Source organism: Schistocerca gregaria, chromosome 5 (assembly GCF_023897955.1).
Source record: "Schistocerca gregaria isolate iqSchGreg1 chromosome 5, iqSchGreg1.2, whole genome shotgun sequence".
Taxonomy (NCBI): Eukaryota; Metazoa; Arthropoda; class Insecta; order Orthoptera; family Acrididae; genus Schistocerca; species Schistocerca gregaria.
Genome location: NC_064924.1, coordinates 310,643,426 through 310,666,632, shown reverse-complemented (window position 1 = coordinate 310,666,632; position 23,207 = coordinate 310,643,426). Strand labels below are relative to the sequence as shown.

At 39.3% G+C, this 23,207-nt stretch overlaps 1 protein-coding gene across 2 annotated transcripts in view; it reads left to right on the top strand.

The window, feature by feature from the left end:
• Nucleotides 1–23,207, top strand: part of LOC126272352 (uncharacterized) — a 156,789-nt gene that overhangs the window by 99,410 nt on the left and 34,172 nt on the right. Inside the window, exon 7 of one of the 2 annotated variants that reach the window (XR_007549213.1) lies at nucleotides 11,118–11,278. Coding sequence is in view for 1 of the 2 variants with exons in the window: in XM_049975160.1 (XP_049831117.1) it covers nucleotides 11,118–11,221 (104 nt within the window). In the remaining variant the exon portion in view is untranslated. Of the gene's footprint in view, nucleotides 1–11,117; nucleotides 11,422–23,207 lie in introns of those variants that run through there. The other variant, XM_049975160.1, reaches the window with a different exon arrangement.

The window sequence follows — 23,207 nt, the reverse complement described above, 5'->3', positions numbered from 1 at the left end:
GACCTGATGTTGGAAATACCAAAATGTTGACTCGTCGGACCACTTTACATGTTTCCACTGATCAGCCATTCAGGATTTATGTTCCTGACCCCATGTTTTATGCTTCTTTGCATTGATTGTCATCACTAATGGTTTTGGTATAGCAGCTCATCCATGAATATTCACTTTATGGAGTTCTCAGCAGACAGTGTCGATAGATATGGGGTCTCAAAGATGACTGTTGAGCCAAGCAGTCACTTTAGCCACCTTAGTTGTGTGTTGTTTTGACACAATTTGTGTTAGTGTATGACAATCTCTGTCATTTAGTTTTGATTTGTGAACGCTATTATACAGGGTGTTACAAAAAGGTATGACCAAACTTTCAGGAAACATTCCTCACACCCAAATAAAGAAAAGATGTTATGTGGACATGTGTCCAGAAACGCTTAATTTCCATGTTAAAGCTCATTTTAGTTTCGTCCACCTATGCTAAATGGAGCATGTTATCATGATTTCATGTGGGATACTCTACCTGTGCTGCTAGAACATGTGCCTTTGCAAGTATGACACAACATGTGGTTCATGCGCGATGGAGCTCCTACACATTTCAGTCGAAGTGTTTGTATGCTTCTCAACAACAGATTCGGTGCTCAATGGATTGGTATAGGCAGACCAATTCCATGGCCTCCATGCTCTCCTGACCTCAACCATCTTGACTTTCATTTATGGGGGCATTTGAAAGCTCTTGTCTACGCAACCCCAGTACCAAATGTAGAGACTCTTCGTGCTCGTATTGTGGATGGCTGTGATGCAGTACGCCATTCTCCAGGGCTGCATGAGCGCACCAGGGATTCCATGCGACAGAGGATGAATGCATGTCTCCTCGCTAATGGAGCACATTTTGAACATTTCCTGTAACAAAGTGTTTGAAGCCATGCTGGTACGTTCTGTTGCTGTGTTTTTCCATTCCATGATTAATGTGATTGTGAGTAATAAAATGAGCTCTAACATGGAAAGTAAGCGTTTCTGGACACTTGTCCACAAAACATATTTTCTTTCTTTGTGTTTGAGGAATGTTTCCTGAAAGTTTGGCCTTACCTTTTTGTAACACCCTGTATTTACATGATGATGTCTTTCCATGCTTTGTGTAGGCTGTCATGACTATTGAAACAGTTGCTCTTGGAACATTCAGTCGGTTGGCTGTCTTAGTTACACAATGCTCGAGCTAATTGGGCCCCCACCATCTGCCCTCTTTTGAACTCTATTAGGTTTTTCATTGAACGTTGACCTTTGTCTCTGAATGCAAATATGAAGTGTGCACTACTCGTAAACTAACCTGCACTGATGCTTAGTCCATATTGAACATGCACAGTCCAGTGCAATACATGTCTTACATGCGTTGTTGACCATCAAACACATCAATACCATTACCACCACTGTTCACATTACTTTGCCTACCCCCTGTATGTATTTTGTGTCCCTCACACATTCATAGCTACAAGGGCTGATAGTCGAAGATTGAGTTTTTTTTTTTTTTTTTTGCAAATGTTTATTACTCAATTTCAGTGGTTACATGATCTTTTACAAAGTACTCCCATTTGACTTGAAATCACTTTTATAACACCTCTGCCAGTCCTCAAACACATGGTGCAGGAGATTCTTTGTCCTTGACATCACTTTTCTTGAGCCCAGAAGCTTTGCCTTCAGTGATGAGAATTAAAAAAATTACAGGGTGCAAGATAATGGTTAATAGAGCCAGAAACTTGCCATGTTTACACTTCCAGATACACTCCCCAGTTCATTCCTACTTGCAACAAATTTGCCTAATCTTGTAAAGATTCCTTAATCTGGTACTGTTGAGACCATGTCACCATGTGCAAGTGGTCATATAATACCAGAATCCAAGCTTTTAGTGCACACAAGCAGTCCTCCTATGTTTCGCGGCCATAGCTTCTTCAAATTAGTGGGCTGCAATTCCTTTTCGTGAACCAAAAGCAATACGAACAAGTCCTGGACACAAATTGCATTTTAATACTTGTGCGCTGTAATTGTTAATTTTTTTGAGAAAACTATAGAAGTTGTTGTTAATCGCTTATAGTCTCCTTGATAAAGCTTTGGTTCCATTAACATGTAAATTAACAGGCATCATGCCAGTTGAATCATTAATCCACACTACTGCTGCCTTTGGGACATAAAATGAAGCATACTCTTGCTGTAACATTCCCAAAAGTCACTTTAAAAAGTAATTATATAGCATAGTCAGCCAGTGATGATGTTATGGATCACAAATGCACAAACATATTTCTCCATAAATAATTAATAACACTCTTCAAAATTCCTCTGTGCTATTCAAATAATTTACGGGCATGCAGCTGGGTGATGTTTCCACAGGAGCAGACACTGCCTTTTTCAGAGCATAACTGCAGCAAGTAAACGCTGTGCAATGGAACACACACACACACACACACACACACACACACACACACACACATTGTAAACACTATTGCCATTACAAACCAAAGATGACTGACATCGGGAGAAATAGATAGTGAAATTAATAATCATTGGCTGAGGTAATGTTAACTCTGTCCCTCTGTTTTTTAACATCTCCTCCATGTCCAAACAACATCGCTTTGGTTCACTGCCTGGACACATCCCTTGTTGAGAGCCCTTCCTGCACAAAGTAACAATGCAGACATGATCATACCATGGTATTGACCGTCCAGGCATGGTTGAGCTACAGACAACACGAGCAACGTACCTCATTCCTGGTGGAATGAGTGGAACTGATTGGCTGTTGGACCCCTGCTCATGCATGGTTGTTTACACTTTTAGGCAGGTTTAGTGACATCTCTGAAGAGTCAAAGGGAATGTGTCTTTGATACAATATCCACAGTCAATATCTATATTTTGGAGTTCTAGGAATTGGCGTGACACAAAACTTTTTTTGATGTGTGTAAGCAGATGCAGCTCTCAGTCTTTGATTGCATTCTTGGTTATAAATGGGACATGACATGTTGTTAACAATTGACCTAAATAGGTTCTGTGTCTTGTGTAATTTAGTTCCAGGTCATGTAGGTAAACTAAATCAACCATTGTAAAGGGTGACTTCAATGTGGACATCTTAACAGAAAATAGAAACAAAATGGTCTTTGAACACCTGATGTACTGTCACAACTGTTACCAGTGGTGGACACTCCAACTAGAGTAACAGCCGGTTCTAGCACTTTAATAGATAATGTATTTGTAGATAACGATATTTACAATAATTTAACTGTGAAAAATGTTATAAATGGCCTCTCTGATCATGAATGGCAAGTCCTCACTCTAAACCAAATAAATGTACAAAGGAAAGAAAATTTCATTTGGAAAAACTTTAGGATTCTAAATGAACACATCAGTGAAAGCTTTATTAGCAATTACAGCTAGTGGACTGGTCTCATGTGTATGCTGCAATTGATGTTAACTTAAAATTTAATACATTTTTAATTGAAGTTAGAAGTGTTTTTGAAGAAACCTTCCCAAAAAAAGTCCATGAGAGAAAACCTGTTAAAATCTGGTAACAAGCCTTGGATTACTAAAGACTTCAAAATTTCTTGTAAAACAAGAAGAGAACTATATGCTGCAGCCAAGAGATCAAATGATTCCAGTAGAAATATGCTCTATAAACTGTACAGTAAAGTTCTGAATAAGACCATACAAGCAGCAAAGAACATGAGCTTGAAGACAGAAATTGATTACTCGAGCAATAAAGTAAAAACTATTTCGAATTTTGTAAAGAAAGAAACAAGGAAAAATGCAGTTAGCAGTGAAAATATCCAAATAAGCAATGAGGTTCATCTTGCTAGCAATCCAAAAATAGTTGCAGACACTTAAAACAATTATTTTTTAACAGTACAGAAAAAATAGGTTTACAAGGCACCATGAACAATGCCATCAATCTTTTGAAACTCAGAGTACCTAGCTCAGTACAACATATGAAGGTAACAACACTCACTGTTCATATAATTGAAAGAGTTATTAAATCTCTGAAAAGTAAAAATTCTACCAGGATTGACAATATTTCTAATAAATTATTAAAATACTGTTGTGTAGCCATGTAAGTAAAGCCCTCTGGCACATTTTTGATTCATCACTTAAGCAAGGAATAGTTCCTGAGAGGCGTAAGTATGCAGTTGTAAAACCACTGTATAAGAAGTGAGATAAGACGGATGCTGCTAACTATTGGCTAATATCAATACTTACAAGTTTTTCAAAGGTTTTAGAGAAACTAATGCATGCCAGGATAGTTAAGCATCTCAGGGATCAAAATATCCTCAGCGAAAGTCAGTTTGGATTTCAGTAAGGTATGTCAACAGATGATGCAATATTTGCATTTGCTGGCAAAGTCTTGGAATCTATCAACAAGAAAATAAAGATAGCTGGGATTTTAGGGGACCTAACAAAAGCATTTGACTCTATCAGTGACCAGATTCTTTTACAAAAAGCTGCACATCTCGGTATAAGTGGTTCATCAGGGAAATGGCTTGACTCGTACCTGTCAAACAGGAAACAGAAAGTTGTAATGGATAATCAAAATGGAGTACCATTATTTTCATAATGGGGTACCATCACATATGGAGTGTACCAAGACTCAGTTCTGGGCCCCCTACTTTTTGTTATCTTTTTAAATGATCTGCTTCTCTGTATGGAATATTGTAGATTCACCATTTTTGCAGATGATGCTACACTACTAATTGATAATTCAGTACATAAACTTGAGGAAAGAGGAAATAAGGTCTTAAGTGAAACAGTGACTTGTTTTAACATTAATGGCTTTTCTTTAAATTACACTAAAGCAAACTATGTTCAGTTCCACACAACATTCAAAGATGAGGAAATAGTAGTAAAAATAGGTGAGCTCGTGATAACCAGGGTGGATACCTCAAAATTCCTAGGCTTGCATATTGACTGCAAACTGAACTGATCAAACCACATTGTTGTGGCAGCGTATCAGGATGACCAAATTTAGCAGGAAGACACCAAATGTACTGGGTGGGTGCCACAAAGTGCTGTATTAAAATTCGGTGAGAACTTTCCTAATGATTTATTTGCTTCCACTACAGTGCTCCGTTCACCTTGGTTTGTATCACAGGGCCCTGCAATGCTGAGGAAGCACTCCAATGGCCTGTGCATTGCAACGCTGTGTAGTGCCAGCCATGGCCAGCCGGCTGAGTTCTGATGATGTCAGGATGGCTGCACCAGCAGCTGACTCAGCAGCCACTGTCCTCATTTTCTCCACGCTGCTCCACTGGCAACCATAGGCTGGCCCCACTGCTGCTTCTTTCTCGCTGGTGTAGCTGAGAACACGGCGGCTGTATGGCTGTGGACCGCATGTTGGCCTCAGTCGGTCGAACCAATGATCCGCCGTGGACTGGGATGCTGTCGCCCCATCTGATACTTAGCCCAGCGGTGTGACATGCCCCACCATCTAGGAGAGCTGCCACACTTGAGTAAATCTCATTAGAAAACAGCACCTATTTATACTCGGCTGTGCGCCTCTGTTTTTCCAAGCGCATTGCTTCATGTCTCGTATGCACAACACTTTGGTTGGCCAGTGGCCCTCTTCTGCCTGTGACATGCGCCATGGAAACTGCTGTGTGTGCCCTCTCAGGCAGTTCTATGACCCCGTGGTCTCTATTTGCCTCCACAACTGATGGAATGCATAACTTACTGAAATCCGACTCACATCTGGCTGTAACTTGTGCTTAGAATATTGCACAAAACTAACTTTCCCTATCCTAAACAATGGTGCTGCTTCATTATTCCTCCCTTCGGAAAGACCTGGTCCCCGGGTTGACCCATAACTGCCTCTTAACTTGTTTGGGTCGGCACCTATGGCATATTTCCTTACTACTAGAAAACTTAAATGTGGTCTAATGCCCTCTTAAACCATGACATGAAACAGAACATTAAAATTCCTTACTGGATGACCACTGCTCGATCAACCCCTTACCTACTCAGCTCACAGCCTCAGTATCCAATCCACTGGGATTCTGACTACCCGTGGTTCCCTTTTGTAATTAGCTTTCCACCTGATCAGAAAGAAAACAACACATAACAAAGTTAAAGCTGTGATGACACTTGGCGCAGAGGTGCTCAAAATGATCATTGTTTGCCATTGCCTTTCCCTATATTGAGCGACATGTTGCACAAGCTGTTCGGCTGATATGTGCCCCTCTTGGTCTAAAATGAACTGGTTTATGGATCTCAACAGACCTTGCTCCAGAGTTTGATTTAACAAGGTCAGATTCTGCCTTGTCAAAAACTGTAAAGTGGCTTCTGACTGGTACAGCTGTGGCTGCGTAACATTCAATTGCGCAACTCTTGAAATTGATGCTGGCAGATGGAAGGTTGGTCCTATTATGTTGCACTTCATTCCATTGATTAAAATTCCACTCCCCTCGACCCGTTGCAAGCTCAATTTTGGCTCCATGATGTCCCTACGACAGTCAATTCCTTTTCCCCTGGCTAAAAATAACCGCCCCGTACATATGTTCCATATTTGTAGTGTCACAGATTTTCCTCCAGAATTCACTATTTTTTATCCAAACACAACACTGATTGTGTGACTACTTTCACCTTTAAATTTACATTATATGCAGTTGTGCAATAGGCACAACTTTCCTGTTCCAGCACTGTAGATAATAAAAAATTTAAACACAAAATTGTATGACTCTGACATTGTTCATCACATATTTACTATGTCTTTGAAGCAAAATTTATGCAGATGCATTTATTTCTCCAGAACTGCATTTGATTTCTCCTCCAACAACACTCCACATACTTCAGGCACTACACTTCCCTCTTCAGTGACCTGAGAACAGGGATCACTATCACTCTTCCTTCTCTCTTCAAAAAGACTGCTGTCCACAGCAGGCTTACAATACTCCCTCTGTCCTTCCTGTGACATGCCTGGAATCACATCCGGGAAACCCTTTTTCCATAACTGCCCAATGTGTACTATCCTTGTTCTAGTTGACATCTGAAGTATAACATTATTGGGAGATGTGGTTTCAACAACTTGGTATGGCCCTTGATACCTCGTGAGGAACTTCTTCATTTTCCCTTTTTGCGTATAGGGGCTGGCCAGCATTACCCATTGCCTCACTTTATACTGCGGTAAACTTCCTTTCCCCTTTACTGAGTCTTACTGCCTTTCCAAAGCCTTTGTATTTGCCTTTTGTACCCATTTCCAAACATCCCAAATTGTCCTTGTGAGTTCATGTACAGATTCACTGGTCTTTCCTTTTTGCTTAAACTGCCCTGCCTTCCTTAAGACCTCAGAACACCTTAGACATGTTTCCGCTTCACCTGTTAATCTAATCTTGGCTATGTGTAACAACTGTTCATCAGACCAAACACTCATCACTGCTGAAGTCTCCAAGTCCTCAACAAACGAACATACATCCTCAGATGCCTTGCCAGAAAACAGAATAATCAGACTCGCGGCAGCTGGATCAATCTCCTGCACACTAGGCAACAACGACCGATCAGATGCGGTTGTCCACTCACTTCTAGATGTTAATTCATTTTTCAAATGTATATTGTCCACTGTCAATTGTGCTATCTTTTCAATCAAAATCCATACTGCCCTGGTTCTGACACACCTCGCATCAATGACTCTGCCACTGTGTTGCTTTTGTTCCCAGTTAGTCCAGAAAGAAATATTTAAGTACAAGAATAACCCTACAACTCAGTATCATCATACTAGTATCATCCCAACCCAAACAAAAGTAATTAAATGCCACAATAAAGAAAATAATAAATCTTACTGCTCCAAATACACTAACACTTATTCTGACAACAAAAAACACTATGCCTACACAAAACATCTAAAATGTGGCTTGCTAGGAGCCGTACTCAAAAAAAGAAAAAAAGAAGAAAATGTCCAACACTCAAAAAGAACAATTTTGTCAGCACTCCCCACATCTTGTAACTGTACTGCAGACGGTGGGCCCGAACGTCGTACTGGACAGACGACGTCTGCTATTCTGACACCAAATGTTGTGGCGGCTTCCGCCACTGAATGTATCAGGATGACCAAATGTAGCGGGAAGACACCAAATGTAGTGGGTGGGTGCCAGGAGGTGCCACATTAAAACTCGGCGGGAACTTTCCAAATGATTTATTTGCTCAGACTACAGTGCTCCGTTCACCTCGATCTGCATCACAGGGCCCTGCAATGCTGAAGAAGCACCCGAGTAGCCTGTGCAATGCAACGCTGTGTTGTGCCGGCCTTGGCTGGCCCGCTGAGTTCGGATGATGTCAGGATGGCTGCGCCAGCAGCTGACTCAGCCACCACCATCCTCGTTGACTCCACCCTGTTCCACTGCGAGCCGTAGGCTGGCCCCACTGCTGCTTTTTCCTTGCTGGCATAGCTGAGAATGTGGCGGCAATGACGACCTGCGATCTGGCATCCAAATCTGCGGCTCTCGCCTCAGAAGTTTCCAGCGTGTGTCGGGAGCCAAGACGACTGCCCGTGGTAGCGAGCCGAAGAGTGGCCCTCTACTGGCTGGCTGCGGACCCCACGTCGGCCTCAGAGGGTCGAACCAACAACCCACTGTGGACATGGAGTTTGTAGTCCTATGTGTGTGTGTGTGTGTGTGTGTGTGTGTGTGTGTGTGTGTGTGTGCGCGCGCGATTGTACACCTGTCCTTTTTTCTCCCTAAGGGAAGTCTTTCTGCTCCCGGGATTGGAATGACTCCTTACCCTCTCCCTTAAAACCCACATCCTTTCGTCTTTCCCTTTCCTTCCCTCTTTCCTGAAGAAGCAACCATCGGTTGCGAAAGCTAGTAATTCTGTGTGTGTGTTTGTGTGTTTTGTTCATTGTGCCTGTCTGCCGGCGCTTTCCCGCTTGGTAAGTCTTGGAATCTTTGTTTTTAATATATTTTTCCCATGTGGAAGTTTCTTTCTATTTTATTTACATCATCATTAATTTGAACCCAACAATTACATTTGTTATTGTCTCTGTTGCGTTTCGAAATCTTCTCTATCATCTTACTTTCTCTTTTTGTTTGTACAAGTAGTTTCACATTGTATTCATCTTCCCTTTTTCCGTAATTTACCATACATTTTATGCTGCCTAATTATACTAATACGTAATTTACTTCCAAACTATAACCTAAAAAATTGTAACGCTTTCAACATAACCGCTGCTATAACATCCACTGTTCCAAGTTTACAAACATTTCGTGTAAACTCGTGAATACTATTTCACAGCTTCAGTTCCTTTCACCCATTAAACAACCATCTCAGTTATTTCCAACAACTTTCGTTTTATTTCCATTCCCGTTTTTCCCACATAACCGATCATTTTTTAGCAGCTTCCCACAGGTTTAAACGTTATTATTTCTTCATCAAACAATTGTTAGCCTCATTCTCATAACCTGCCAGTACACAACCAGTCCTTTGAATACATTTCCAAACATATTTTTCGAGATTTTATTCGAAAAATTTTTTCGAATTTTATTCTTTCGGAAATTTTTTTTCGAAACTTTTTTCGAATTTTTTTTTCCTTTCGAAACTGTTTTAGAGAAAAAAATTTTTTTTTTCGAAATTTTCTTGAATTTCCCCACCCTTTAACGTGATCTGGAGACAACATAACTACCTAACCTTTGCACCCATTGTTGTTCACCAATCTAAGTTCAGCACAGGGTTTATGTGCGGATGGATGTGTGTGTGTGTGTGTGTGTGTGTGTGTGTGTGTGTGTGTGTGTGTGTGCGCGCGATTGTACACCTGTCCTTTTTCCCCCCTAAGGGAAGTCTTTCCGATCCCGGGATTGGAATGACTCCTTACCCTCTCCCTTAAAACCCACATCCTTTCGTCTTTCCCTTTCCTTCCCTCTTTCCTGAAGAAGCAACCATCGGTTGCGAAAGCTAGTAATTCTGTGTGTGTGTTTGTGTGTTTTGTTCATTGTGCCTGTCTGCTGGCGCTTTCCCGCTTGGTAAGTCTTGGAATCTTTGTTTTTATTATATTGTCATATTTATTTATCTCTCAAAATTGATTTTCTGTAGTAGAACCTAAGTTACTGTTTACCGTAATTTGAAATCATTTTGTTTTGTTTTTATGTGCTACCATAGATCTCTGACACATTCCATATCCTATGATACTGTCACAACATGGATCACTGGCACAAGAAATAAAAAATAGCTCTGAAATAGACAGATTCATCATTTTTCATTTATATTTCTCTTTTTTATTTGCAAACAGAACATAACTAGTGTCAGTGTTTTTCCTTATTTCTGATTGAAATTCATTTACAAGATTTTTCTTGATTTGAACTATGTTATTACCTGCAGTTTTTTTTAATGTCATCATAATTATAAATTATTACACCAATATTGCTGTCATCAGCTTTTATGACTACAGCCTTATGCAATTCAAATGTTAAGATCTTTTATATTTTTTGTGTAACTATATTTGTAGTGAACTGCCTTGGTAATAGCTTTGATAGCTTTTACTGCCACATCCATTTGTTCAAACATCTTTGAATGAAGTGCAAAACATAATCAAGTACTTGTTAACAGACTTTATGTCTTCAGTTGATGGATACTGCCACTACTGCCACTTCCCTTCCTTGGAAATATCTGTGTGATATCCCTAATGGACATGAACAGAATTTAGCAGTTTGAGAAAGATATTTATCTGGTACTGAATAAAGTTGATCTTTAGACCTGAGTCTGATCACATCAGGTACCAATTCTCCCAGTATTGATTTTGAATGTGTTTTATTGCTCAGTGCGTTTAATTGCAGTTTATCACATTTAGACAAAATTTTATTGACTTATGATAATTTTTTCATAGTGTTGAAATTACCATAATGAATATATTTTTTACCTTGTATTTGTATCACTGGGTCAGTGGTGCACAGTAGTTCCTCATTTTCTACTCAGCTTCACATTTCTTATAGTTATTTGTGCAACTGCTAGGAATATTAGTATTAACAGAAGTTAAGTCAAAAATATTGGTTATAACTAAGTCTTTGTTACTAAGAATGATAACCTCTGTATGCTGGTGTAGTTCTCTTTATTATTACCATGTACACATAATTTGTGATTTTTGTTTGTCTACTGACGAATTTATTTTTTAATTGCAGATGCAGATTCACCTCCTCCTTATGAAGTAGTCGCACCACCGCCATATGAAGTGGCAGCTGCTAATGGAAGTTACGTCTTGCAGGTTACATATAACTCTGATTAAAAACAATAAATAAACAACTTCTTTTGAATGTGTGCAGCACAGGATTTGCTCTTTTGTGTGAGTTTAGATTTTCGTGGCACATGATGATTTTGAACTGTTCTTTGGTGTTCAGCCAGATGGTAATTTGTAATTTAATTTGTATGAAACATGTAATTACATGCATAGCAATTGGTAGTACAATACATCAGAATACAATCTAATTTTATTTTATAATATGAACTTAAGAATGTAGTCCAAATCATTTGACATAATACTACTTTAGATTTTAGTTTCAACAGTAGGCTACAGAATCACTGCTCAGAGAGCCACAATTTTAGATGTTTCTTGAATGTCTCTCCAGTTATTACCTTCAGTTCATTTGGCAGTGCATTGAAGTATTTTGCTCCTTTAATATAGGGACTGTTTGCTGTTTTTATTTCAGTCTTCTATGTATCATATGCTAATTTTGTACTTGTCTAGTACTGTGATCATGAATTTCTGCATTACGACATGTATACTTCTTATCTTCTACAGTTAATACTATTGTTTCAAACATATACATAGAATAGATAGAATTTTAAATTCTATAAACAATCCCTTACATGATGTTCTAGCATCTTTTTTGCCTAATATTTTCAAGGCTCTTTTCTGGAGTTTAAATACTTGGACTACATGAGTTTTGGAAGCCCCTCGCAACAATGAAAAACTATATGCTAGAAATGGATGTATTAAACCAAAATGCATCATCCTCGTTGCTTGGGTATTGATGTATGGAGCTATTCTTCTTAAAACATATAGGCTAGATGATAGACTTGCACGTACATTGTCAATTTGTTGTGTCCATAGTAGTTTGGTATCTATGCATATACCTAGGAATTTACACTCACTGCAGATTTCCCCTAAAATATGACTATCTCAAGAATCAATACAAGTTTGCAAATCACCAACATTGAAGGGGATTATATCTGTTTTTTTGTAAGTTGACTTTTAGATTGTCCTTTTCAAACTTTTCCTTTGCAATATCTATAAATTTTTTACCTTTGTGCCGAGATTAAGGATTTCACTTCCCCAGCCAAGGCCTGAAGTGTCATCTGCAAACATTGTATGAAGGTATCATTTTTTACTATTTTTGGCAAGTCATTAACATAACATATAAAAAGGAAGGGACCAATTATCGATTGCTGAGGCACACCAAATTTAATATTCCTGACCCTTGACGTATAATTTTTTATGTTTCTCCATTATTGTGTGAGACTGAGGTACACTGTCTTCTGTTTTTTAAATATGATGTGATGAGGTCCAATAGTTTTCCACTTATGCCACTCTAGTCAGTTTTGACAGAAGTACCTTACGATCCACCCTATCAAAAGCATTGGATAGGTCTAGGAAAGCTCCAGCTACTTGAATGCCTTCATCAATTTTGTCAAGAGCTTTCAGCATAAATTGAACTGTTGCAGTCATGGTGCTATGACCACTTCTGAAGCCATGCTGAAAATCTCCCAGGATGTTGTGCTTATTATAATGCTCTAACGTATATTTCCGAATTATTTTTTCAAGTAACTTGCTAAAAACAGAAGTTAAAGTGAGTGCTCTGTAATTTTCTACTAGTTGTTTATCACCTTTTTTTTGTAGATACGTTTAACTATGGCTAATTTTAGTTTGTCAGGGAACACTCCTTCTTTCCACCAAAAATTGTGCAATATTTAGGAAAGCTGATTCGTTACCATCCTCATGCAATCCTGATAACTTACTGTCTTCATCTGGATACTGTTTTTATATCCCTTCCTTTCTGTTGTCAGTCTGGTCATTCAGTGCCCATGAGTGGCTCCTCTGGTGAGATGGAGGGGAAAATACATGATTGAGACATGAGCCACAGTCGCCAGTATCTGTACCACTGCCACAGGCATTCATCAGGGTGCTGCTGAGGCAGACTAGGCTCATCTTTGTGGTGTGCCTTTACCTCTTCAGTTGGTATGGTAAGAGCAGATCTTCCTACACAATGGCATAATTGCGTAGAGAACACTTATGTAGGACGCAAACGTTACTTAGCTTTATTTATAATTTAATTGTGTACCCAGATCTCAATATAAAACAACTGACTGTATGTTCTTCTTTATCCATTGACGCTAATGCTTTGTGCAGCTTTCCTGTACCACCCTGATAGTCTGGGCAACACACATTTTGCCACAGTATCATGGAATGTGTTACATTTCTGGTTTCCAGAGTCCTGGGTCATCCATAACAGGCCCTAATGAGGCTCTCCTCTTGGATGGTGTGCTCAACATGCATCTGACCATATGAGGTGTCTTCAAAAAGAAACCAAACTTTTGCTGCTTCAGCTTTATTGCTTATTGTATAACATTTTTAGCACAGTCTCCTTCAAAATAGCCCTCTCTACTGGCAACACACCCTTCCCATCATTTCTTACAGTTTTGGAATGGCTCCTGGAAGACATTTTGTGGGATGACATACAGGTTTCTTGTCACATTGTCCTGTATCTCCTCTATGGTTTGGAAATGATGTCCTTTCAACGTGTTTTTCAGTTTGGGAAACAGGAAAAGTTCTGCTTGGGCTAGGTCCAGGGAATACAGTGGATGGGGCACAATGTGAATGTGGTGTTTTGCTAGATAGCTGCTGACAATGAGTGATCCCTGAGCTGGTGAATTGTCATGATGCAACATCCAACTCTGGTTTTTCCACAATTCATGCCTCTTCCTGCACACAGCATCCCTCGTGCACACTAGGGCTCCCTGGGGTAGACTTCCTTGCTTACCATCTGACCATGTGGCACAAATTCATGATGGAAAATGCATTTGTAGTCAGAAAACACAAACATTACCACCTTCATCTTTGACCAACTCACTTTTTTTGGAGGAGGTGACTCATTGTCCACCCACTCCAATGACTGAAATCTTTGTTTCAGGATCACAGTGATACACCCACATCTCATCCTTTGTTATGATGTTCTTAAGATAGTTTTCATTGTCATTAACAGCAGCAAGTGATTCCTCTCACATTGCAGCATGGATCTGTTTCCGATCTTCATCAACAAAGAATGGTACAAATTTCACACTGACACGATGCATCTCAACTTTTTCACTCATTATTTGATGGGATGATCCTATGCTGGTGCCAACCATCTCAGCAACTTCCTGAACAGTTAAATGATGATTTCCATGAATCATAGAATGAACACTATCCATATGGCCATCATCTGTTGATGTGGAAAGATGTCCAGACTTGGGAACATCATAGACTGGCATTCTGGCCTGTTGAAAATGTTTGAACCACTTGTACCACTGTGTGCAACTCATAAAGTCCTCCCCATATGCTTGGCTAAGCATTTGAAATATCACTCTGAAAGTTTTCCAAATTTGTAGAAAAGTTTCACACACACATTGTTTTTCAAGTTCCTTCATTGCACTAATCTGGTAAGCAGGGTGTACATGTGCTTACTTCAGTGGCTATGGTTTGCTTGCTAACTGCCCGAGTGATGTGAGACAAATGGGAGTTTGTTGTCTAAACCTGCCACTAGTTGCACTTTGCAGCCACAGCACACTCTCCTTGCTGTTTGTGATGCTATTTTAAAAATTTGGTTTCTTTTTGAACACATTGCATGTATGAGGGCTATTCAGAAAGTAGGAAGCGTTTCCATCTGATGCTGCTAGGTGCACACCGATTGCATATATTTTGATACGTATGTGCCTGCATGGCAGCTCAGTCGGCATCCATCCATGATAGTGGGAATGTCTCTGCATGTCTTGTTTTCCGATATTCAGATTTGAAATGTGCGCTGCAATTGAAAATCCCGCCAGTTGTGAGGTGCAATCTGTGATACAGTTTTTGTTGGCAAAAAACCTAAAACTTATAGAAATTTATTGTGAACTTTGTGAAGTGTATGGAAACAATGTCATTAGTGAATGTTCTTTCTGTAAATGGTGCATTCAGTTTAAAAATGGCTGAACCAACTTTCATGATGAAGCCCGAGCTTTTGACTGACGGTCTTGTTGCTAAAGTTGATGAAACAATTTGTGAAAACTGTCGCTTCATAATAATGGAGCTTTCACTTTCTTTTCCACAAGTCTTTTTTTTTTTTTTAATTGTCACTCAAAAGCTAGGCTACCACATATTTTGTGCATGATGAATGCCCAAAATGCTTACAGAGCACCATAAAGAACAGTGAATTGGGGCAACGTTGACATTTCTGGAGGCCCACCACAAATATGGTGATTCATTACTGGATTGAATTTTAACCGGTGCAAGACAAAATTGCAGTCCATGGAGTCGGGGCACACAAAGTCTCGAGCGTGCTATCTGTGTGTTTTGGTTTGTGAGACTCAAGTAAACTATAAAATATAGGGTGTGCAACTGTCTGTGGATGAAGTCTTCTTTCCAAGTTCCCTTGAAAAGTGTTGTAGACAAGTCTGGTGGTCTTCCTCTTCACACGATTAATTAGATAATCTTCTGTCCTCCTGCAGGTATTATCTTTTACTAGGTTTCTAGCATTTATAGACTTGGAGAAAGCTTTTGACAATGTTGGCTGGAAAACTCTCTTTCAAATTCTAAATGTGGCAGGGGTAAAATACAGGGAGCGAAAAGCTATTTACAATTTGTACAGAAACCAGATGGCAGTTATAAGAGTCGAGGGGCATGAAAGGGTGCAGTGGTTGGGAAGGGAGTGAGACAGGGTTGTAGCCTCTCCCCAATGTTATTCAATCTGTATATTGAGCAAGCAGTAAAGGAAACAAAAGAAAAATTTGGAGTAGGTATTAAAATCCATGGAGAAGAAATAAAAACTTTGAGGTTCGCCGATGACATTGTAATTTTGTCAGAGAGAGCAAAGGACTTGGAAGAGCAGTTGAACTGAATGGACAGTGTCTTGAAAGGAGGATATAAGATGAACATCAACAAAAGTAAAACGAGGATAATGGAATGTAGTCAAATTAAGTCAGGTGATGCTGAGGGAATTAGATTAGGAAATGAGACACTTAAAGTAGTAAAGGAGTTTTTTCTATTTGGGGAGCAAAATAACTGATGATGGTCGAAGTAGAGAAGATATAAAATGTAGACTGGCAATGGCAAGGAAAGCGTTTCTGAAGAAGAGAAATTTGTTAATATCGAGTTTAGATTTAAGTGTCAGGAAGTCTTTTCTGAAAGTATTTGTATGGAGTGTAGCCGTGTATGGAAGTAAAACATGGACAATAAATAGTTTGGACAGGAAGAGAATGTGGTGCTACAGAAGAATGCTGAAGATTAGATGGGTAGATCACATAACTAATGAGGGGATACTGAATAGAATTGGAGAGAAGAGGAGTTTGCGGCAGAACTTGACAAGAAGAAGGGACCGGTTGGTAGGACATGTTCTGAGGCATCAAGGGATCACAAATTTAGTATTGGAGGGCAGTGTGGAGGGTAAAAATCGTAGAGGGAGACCAAGAGATGAATACACTAAGCAGATTCAGAAGGATGTAGGTTGCAGTAGGTACTGGGAGATGAAGAAACTTGCACAGGATAGGGTAGCATGGAGAGCAATATCAAACGAGTCTCAGGACTGAAGATCACAACAACAACTTGAAGCAGTAAAAGGACTGTATAATTCCCTTTGCATGCTAGGAAGGGTGACTTTCACATAATCTTGGAGACTTTCTCCTCCTCTCTGGAGAGGTTCACCTTTGGTGGAATTGATCTAGTGAGTATATGGCTTGTTTCACATTGTATTTCCTCCGCTGCATATTTCCCTTCCATGTTTTTAGTGGAACCATATATGGGCACTGTGGGCCTATCACTGCCAGGAAGAAGGACAGTCCAGCAGAAAGAAATTAAACATAACAAATCCCTGAGAATGGGAACAAGTCATCTTGCTGAAATATCAAACAATCTGGACAACAGCAACTGACTGAATACCCAAGAACAGTTCAATTGCTTTTTTGATTATTATGTGATTATCACTAATAGCATAACAAATCCCTGAGAATGGGAACAAGTCATCTTGCTGAAATATCAAACAATCTGGGCAACACCAACTGACTGAATACCCAAGAACAGTTCAATTGCTTTTTTCATTATTATGTGATTATCACTAATAGCATCTCTGGTTACTAATGCTTTCAAAAATCACAAAGCTTTGTTCACCATCCACATGGATTTCCTCCCATTTATTGCAGCCAAATTTGATTGTTGTAGAACTGTTGTATCCATTATACATTCAAAGAAACTTAAGTTGCAACAAGCATTTTAAATTTTTCATTGAAATCAGATGGAACTACAGTGCACTTATCACAAGTAGTCAGGGATTTGGGGCCAAATATGAGATGGTTTAAATGGCTCTGAGCACTATGCAACTTAACATCTTAGGTCATCAGTGCCCTAGAACTTAGAACTACTTAAACCTAACTAACCTAAGGACAACACACACATCCATGCCCTAGGCAGGATTCGAACCTGCGACCGTAGCAGTCCCACGGTTCCAGATTGCAGTGCCTAGAACCGCATGGCCACCACAGCCGGCGCCAAATATGAGACTAGGATCACTAATAAGAACTACACTTCTGACTGAAAGCACATTTATTGAGGACATATGAAAACACACATGGTACTGAACCACCTGATTCAGTAGATAATGTTACTATTTATGAAAATACCCATTAGTTAGGAAATTCCATTATTCTATAATTAAGTCCCAGAACTGTGCAGTAATTCAAAATAATTACAGGAGGTGAGAAACAAACCAGAGACATGTAGTGCCTACCAGCAACTGGGATCACTACTCCATCGTTGCTAGTGCATAGCATGTGGCAGTATTATACATCAATACATAAAGATTTGAGTGAAAAATACCTTATCTTATTGTATTTTGATGGGAATGATACATATTGAAACTATGCAAAATACATGAGGTTTTGATTGTCCATCCCAGTGGCCATATTGTAATATTCTGGGCAAAGATGTTGTTACTACCGCTCCATCTTTCCTCTTTGTCACTGGATTTTTCATTTGCCGTGTTATGGATTATCACTTATTATGTGAAAATAAAGTGTTGTGCACTAGACACAAGGATGTGAAAAATTAATGTTGTACACAATGGGACATAAATTTCTTTGTTAGAGACTTCATCAGTATAGAATCTTATCTGCCAACAAATCAGTGGACATCTTTTCAGGCAAAGTCCCCCAGGGTAGCAAATTGTATTGATCAAATCATCAATGAAATTTGCCAAGGAAGCATGCATTTGCATATAGGAATTTGTATAGTTAGTTTTCACTTAGATGACAGTCCTGAGAATATACAGTTGACACCCCTACAGTAAGTGTCCTGCCAGTCAGTGACCATTGCAGTTGGTGCACTGGTAGCCAGTCAGCTTTGACAGCTCTTCCTTAGTACTTGTGTGCACTTGACCCCTGCATCTAGTACCACTTCATAACAAAACTGTCATTCTTGGGCTTCAGGTCATAAGCTCGTAAATTAAATCTAGATGATATTGAAAAATCAATACATGAACTGTATTAGGAGATTGCAGTTCCCTTGATTTTTGTCACTATGCTACACAACATTAAAGAAAGAGCATAAATTTATCAAATGATGTTGCCATTATAGTGAACACAAGTTTACTGAAGAAACTACTGTTCTACACTGGAAGATCATTGCTAGTCAGACAGCCTTCAGTAGAAATCTCACAGAAAGTATTGATTCTGCAACACTGCAAGTGTATCTCTTTGAAATTGAAAACTGTATTGGTATAAAATAATGGGTGACAGCAATGTTCTCGCTAGAAAATTTTAAGAAACAAATGTGAAAGAAAACTAGTAAACCATACTACCTACCCAGCTGCAACAAAGAAAGGAAGGAAAAATTATGGGTATGACAGATGTGATGAACAAATGACAGTTCTGGAAGTTGATATTACTGAAACAACTGATGTCATCATAAACAATAACTTAAAGTCGAATGCGTTGAAAATCCAACCAAATCATTGAATGAAATGTCTAGAACAGGCTGTTCTAACACTGCCTCATGGGACACAAGCACCTCTGAGCACTCCCATCAGCTCACTTGCAGATAGTTGCAGGTAGGATAGGCTACCCACCAGGGAGCCCTAAGTGCTCTGCAGGTTTGTGAACCACTTGAGAGTCTTGACAAGAGAAGAGAGATTGTATAGTCTGTGGTCCAGTTGTCTGATTTCTTGTCTGTCATCTGTTTCCCCAACCCCCCCCCAAATCCCCTCTTCACCAGTGCCTGTGGGCACACAGCTGCCAGATAGGGGTGGAGGGCACTCAGATTGGAAAAGGCTGTTCTGGAAAACTTACAACCTGTTGCAGTAAATTTGAAAATTTCAAATGGAATCTCAAATCTGCCTTACTAAATGCACTGCTGTAATGCATGCATCACTAGTACCATAAAAAATTCTAAAGGAAATTCTTCTGGTGTGGCAAAGATCACATAGTCTTTATTCCTGGATGAAAATGGCTTCAAGAAGAGTAGACTATTTCTGGAAAACCTTGTGAAAAGCACACATATTGTAATTCTTGAAATCACAGAAAACATGCCCACTAACAGGCTAGTGTGTCTGTTTAACTGTTATATCTGCATATATCTTCCCTAGGTTTATTGGACAAACAAGTGGAAGAACTGAAAGCATTCAGCTTTGTGTTTTAGTAATTTGCAATAATATGATACTTTTAACACAGTCTTAAAAGTGCCCTTCAGTATGACACATTGAAATAGAGCACAAACAGTGTAAAAATCAGTAAATGTACTAAGGTACAGTTATTTTTTAGCGACCTCAATGTTAGATAAGCACGTTTAGGAGACAAGTCATCAATGGGACAGCAAAATATTGAAACATAACTGATTGGAAAACACCTCACCAGCTGATACTCTTCATTGGGGTTTCTCAACATCATATCATATTCTCTGCACTCAAGCTCCATAACTCTACAGGAAAATCATAGCGAGACACTAATTTTGTAATAAAAGAAGCAGCTCATCTCCATTTGTAAAATCGTAGTACACAGTCGCAAATTCAGCATGCGCTCATACACTGATGAGCCTCAACATTATGACCACCTACTTAATAGCTTGTTTGTCCATCAATACATCACTGATACTGCATAACAGAGATCTGACAGGTTGTTGGTAGGTTTGTGGAAGTATTGTGATGTCCGGAATTAAAAAAAAAGGAGGGTGGTATTTTTTGTTTACTTGAAAGGAAAGAAAGAAAAAAGGGTGAATAAAGGTGAAGGGAAGTGGTTCTATTTTTACTGGAATGAACTTATTGATGGACATCACAAAAATTTATTTTACCTATATTTTTTTTACTCATGAAGAAGACAACACAACACATATAAAAGAAATCATCACACTAATACTATCCACAGAATGATCGTTTCACAAGGCACTTTCTAGCTCGACTGACTCTTAAGACTGAACAAGACTCGACTGACTCTTAAGACTGAACAAGACTCGACTGACTCTACTCTCTCTCTGGACCACAGCCTCTTCACGTCCCTCTGGACCAGAGATTTCAACTCTGATTAGCACGCCGATTATTTAATTAATCGTACAGCCGCTGGGCGCGCGCTTGGCGCGTGATTTAAATGGGGTTAAACGCACACCGCGAGAGGCGTGGGCTAGCGGTGTCTTACAGGTATCGCCACACGGCCCCCTCTACTGGTGCGTAAGTTTTTCAAACTTCGCGGCAGTACCAGATTTGAGTTGACGAACAAGGTTGTGCAGTGTTTGCACCAGCATTATACGACATTTTCAAACATATGACAAGTACATACATATATAAAGAATTATAGCCTAAAGTACAAAGTTTAAGTAAATATACATAAATTGTTGCACATTACAAAATAGCCACTTTGAAATTGATCAATGGATGATTCATTTTTTTTAGAGAGATGCCTGCACCGTTGGCAGTCCTGTTATTAAAACAATAGCTGCTACCCTGTATTCACAGTTCTTATTGTGTCGACCAGTGAGCACTATGCTTTGCCTCAGTTCAGTGTGGTGCGTCGTGCGAAGCACAGTAAAAGTCACAGCACCACAACTTTGTTTACTTTACAGTTTGCACATCAGGACAATAGGTAATGAATCTGCTTACGACAAAAGAACACAAAAGGTCATACAATTTGGTTTTAAGTTGTCGATGACAACAAAGTTCATGTCAGTATTGTTGGTGTTTAAGAGTGGCTGTGCGTGCACGAGTGCAGTAATTTTGATAAAGTGGTCCATCCACCACGCACCGCGGCACTGCGTACAGCCTCGCGCTCGGGTCCGCTGTTGAGGTATAATAGGCGGTGACACGTCTGGCGGCGCCACCCCTTACGACGGACGCGACAGTACTGGTAGCCGCATCCGAAGACCGTACAACGCAGACTTCCAAGCACTTTCCAAGGTAGGGATCACTGTGATACGCATCATTGCACTTTATCGTAGAATTTGAGATTAAACTTATCACTTTGTACGGAAAACACTTTTCTATCATATTTTTACTCTTGACTGGTTGATTTCTCTTTATCAACACTATTTGATTTTTTTTTTACACTGTTCAGAAGGGAGGTTCGACGTCCTGTTCCTTCTGAGAACACATTTTCACAGACACTTCACTTTTGAGCAAAATTACACTTTGCATCTTTTCTCCTTTTATATTAGGTGCACATAGTAAGACTGTTTTGTGTGTAGCCTTCACAAGAGGACATTTAAGTTTTGAATGGGCAAGTTCAAAATTACATAGAAAAAATGGACATGTACATATACATAAAATGATTACCTACTATAGACATGAAATTCTATATACATAATACAAATGAACTTCTTCGTAGCTAAGTTGCTACATAGCCATTGAAATACTTTGCTAGTCGTGACCTGTGAAACTCTCCCAAAATTCATATTTATATAGAGAATACTAGTTGTTTACATCTTCAAAAACTTACAATTAGACATGTTTTGCTAGTCGTGTCCTGTGAAACTTTACAAAATTCAGATTTATATTGAGATTGCTAGTTGTTTACATTTACAAAATTTTACAATTAGACATGACATGACATATTTATGTACACGAAATTCAGGTTGTGCCATCTATTTCTTGCTGTGCATGTGCACTAACGGAGTACTATCTCCTTCTTTACAGAATATTGAAATCTATGGCATCTGCCATCAAGAATTCTGCAAAACTCGACGAGAGACCCTAAGTGCTGCAAATTATGAATGGACAAAATATACAAAAGAATAGTGCAAAAACCTCACTACCCCACTATCCATCGTCCAGTAGTGGGCAAGGAGGTGGGAGTAGGATCAAGATAGAAGGATTGGGTTATATTCATATTTACAAAATCTTCATCAATACAGTAGTGTTTTCAAACATGTGTGCGACGAATAGTGTATCTGTTTGCGTAACGTATGCATCATAAACTTTGCCATTGCGCAAGTGTCACTGACTTTGAGCCAATTCATGTTGTATTAAGTTTCATCCTTTAAAGTTGATCCGAATTGCTGTTTAAGCAAAAAGAAATTCAATGATCATTGTCAATCACTTCCTGTAAATCAGTCAAAGATTTTTGCAAGAATCAATGTGAGTACCGTATATGGTTTAATTCACTCGCTGAATCAGTCATGTTTAGGTAAATACGCGCTTAATGACACGGTAGTTTATATTCCTGAAAAAAATTCGGTCAGTAAACGTACTAATAAATGACTATAGGATCCTTCCATAAGAGGTGTAAAATAAATATATGAATTTCCTGTAGGTAAAGGAAAATGAATGCGCTTTAGTTTCCATAAAGACAAGAAAATCGCTGTGTCCACGAAGACAGCTGCGTCGTACTGCTTCACACACAAATCTTCAAAAACTTATCCACTTTGCTGAAAGAGAAAGAAAAATCTCATACACTAAAGTATGTTTTCTTGTAATCGTGAATTGTACGTCGTACCGGTAGTCGTGTAGTTTTTGTTTCCTGGTCGAGAACATGAGCAGAGAGCGGGAGACTTCGTATCCTAGCAATTGTTT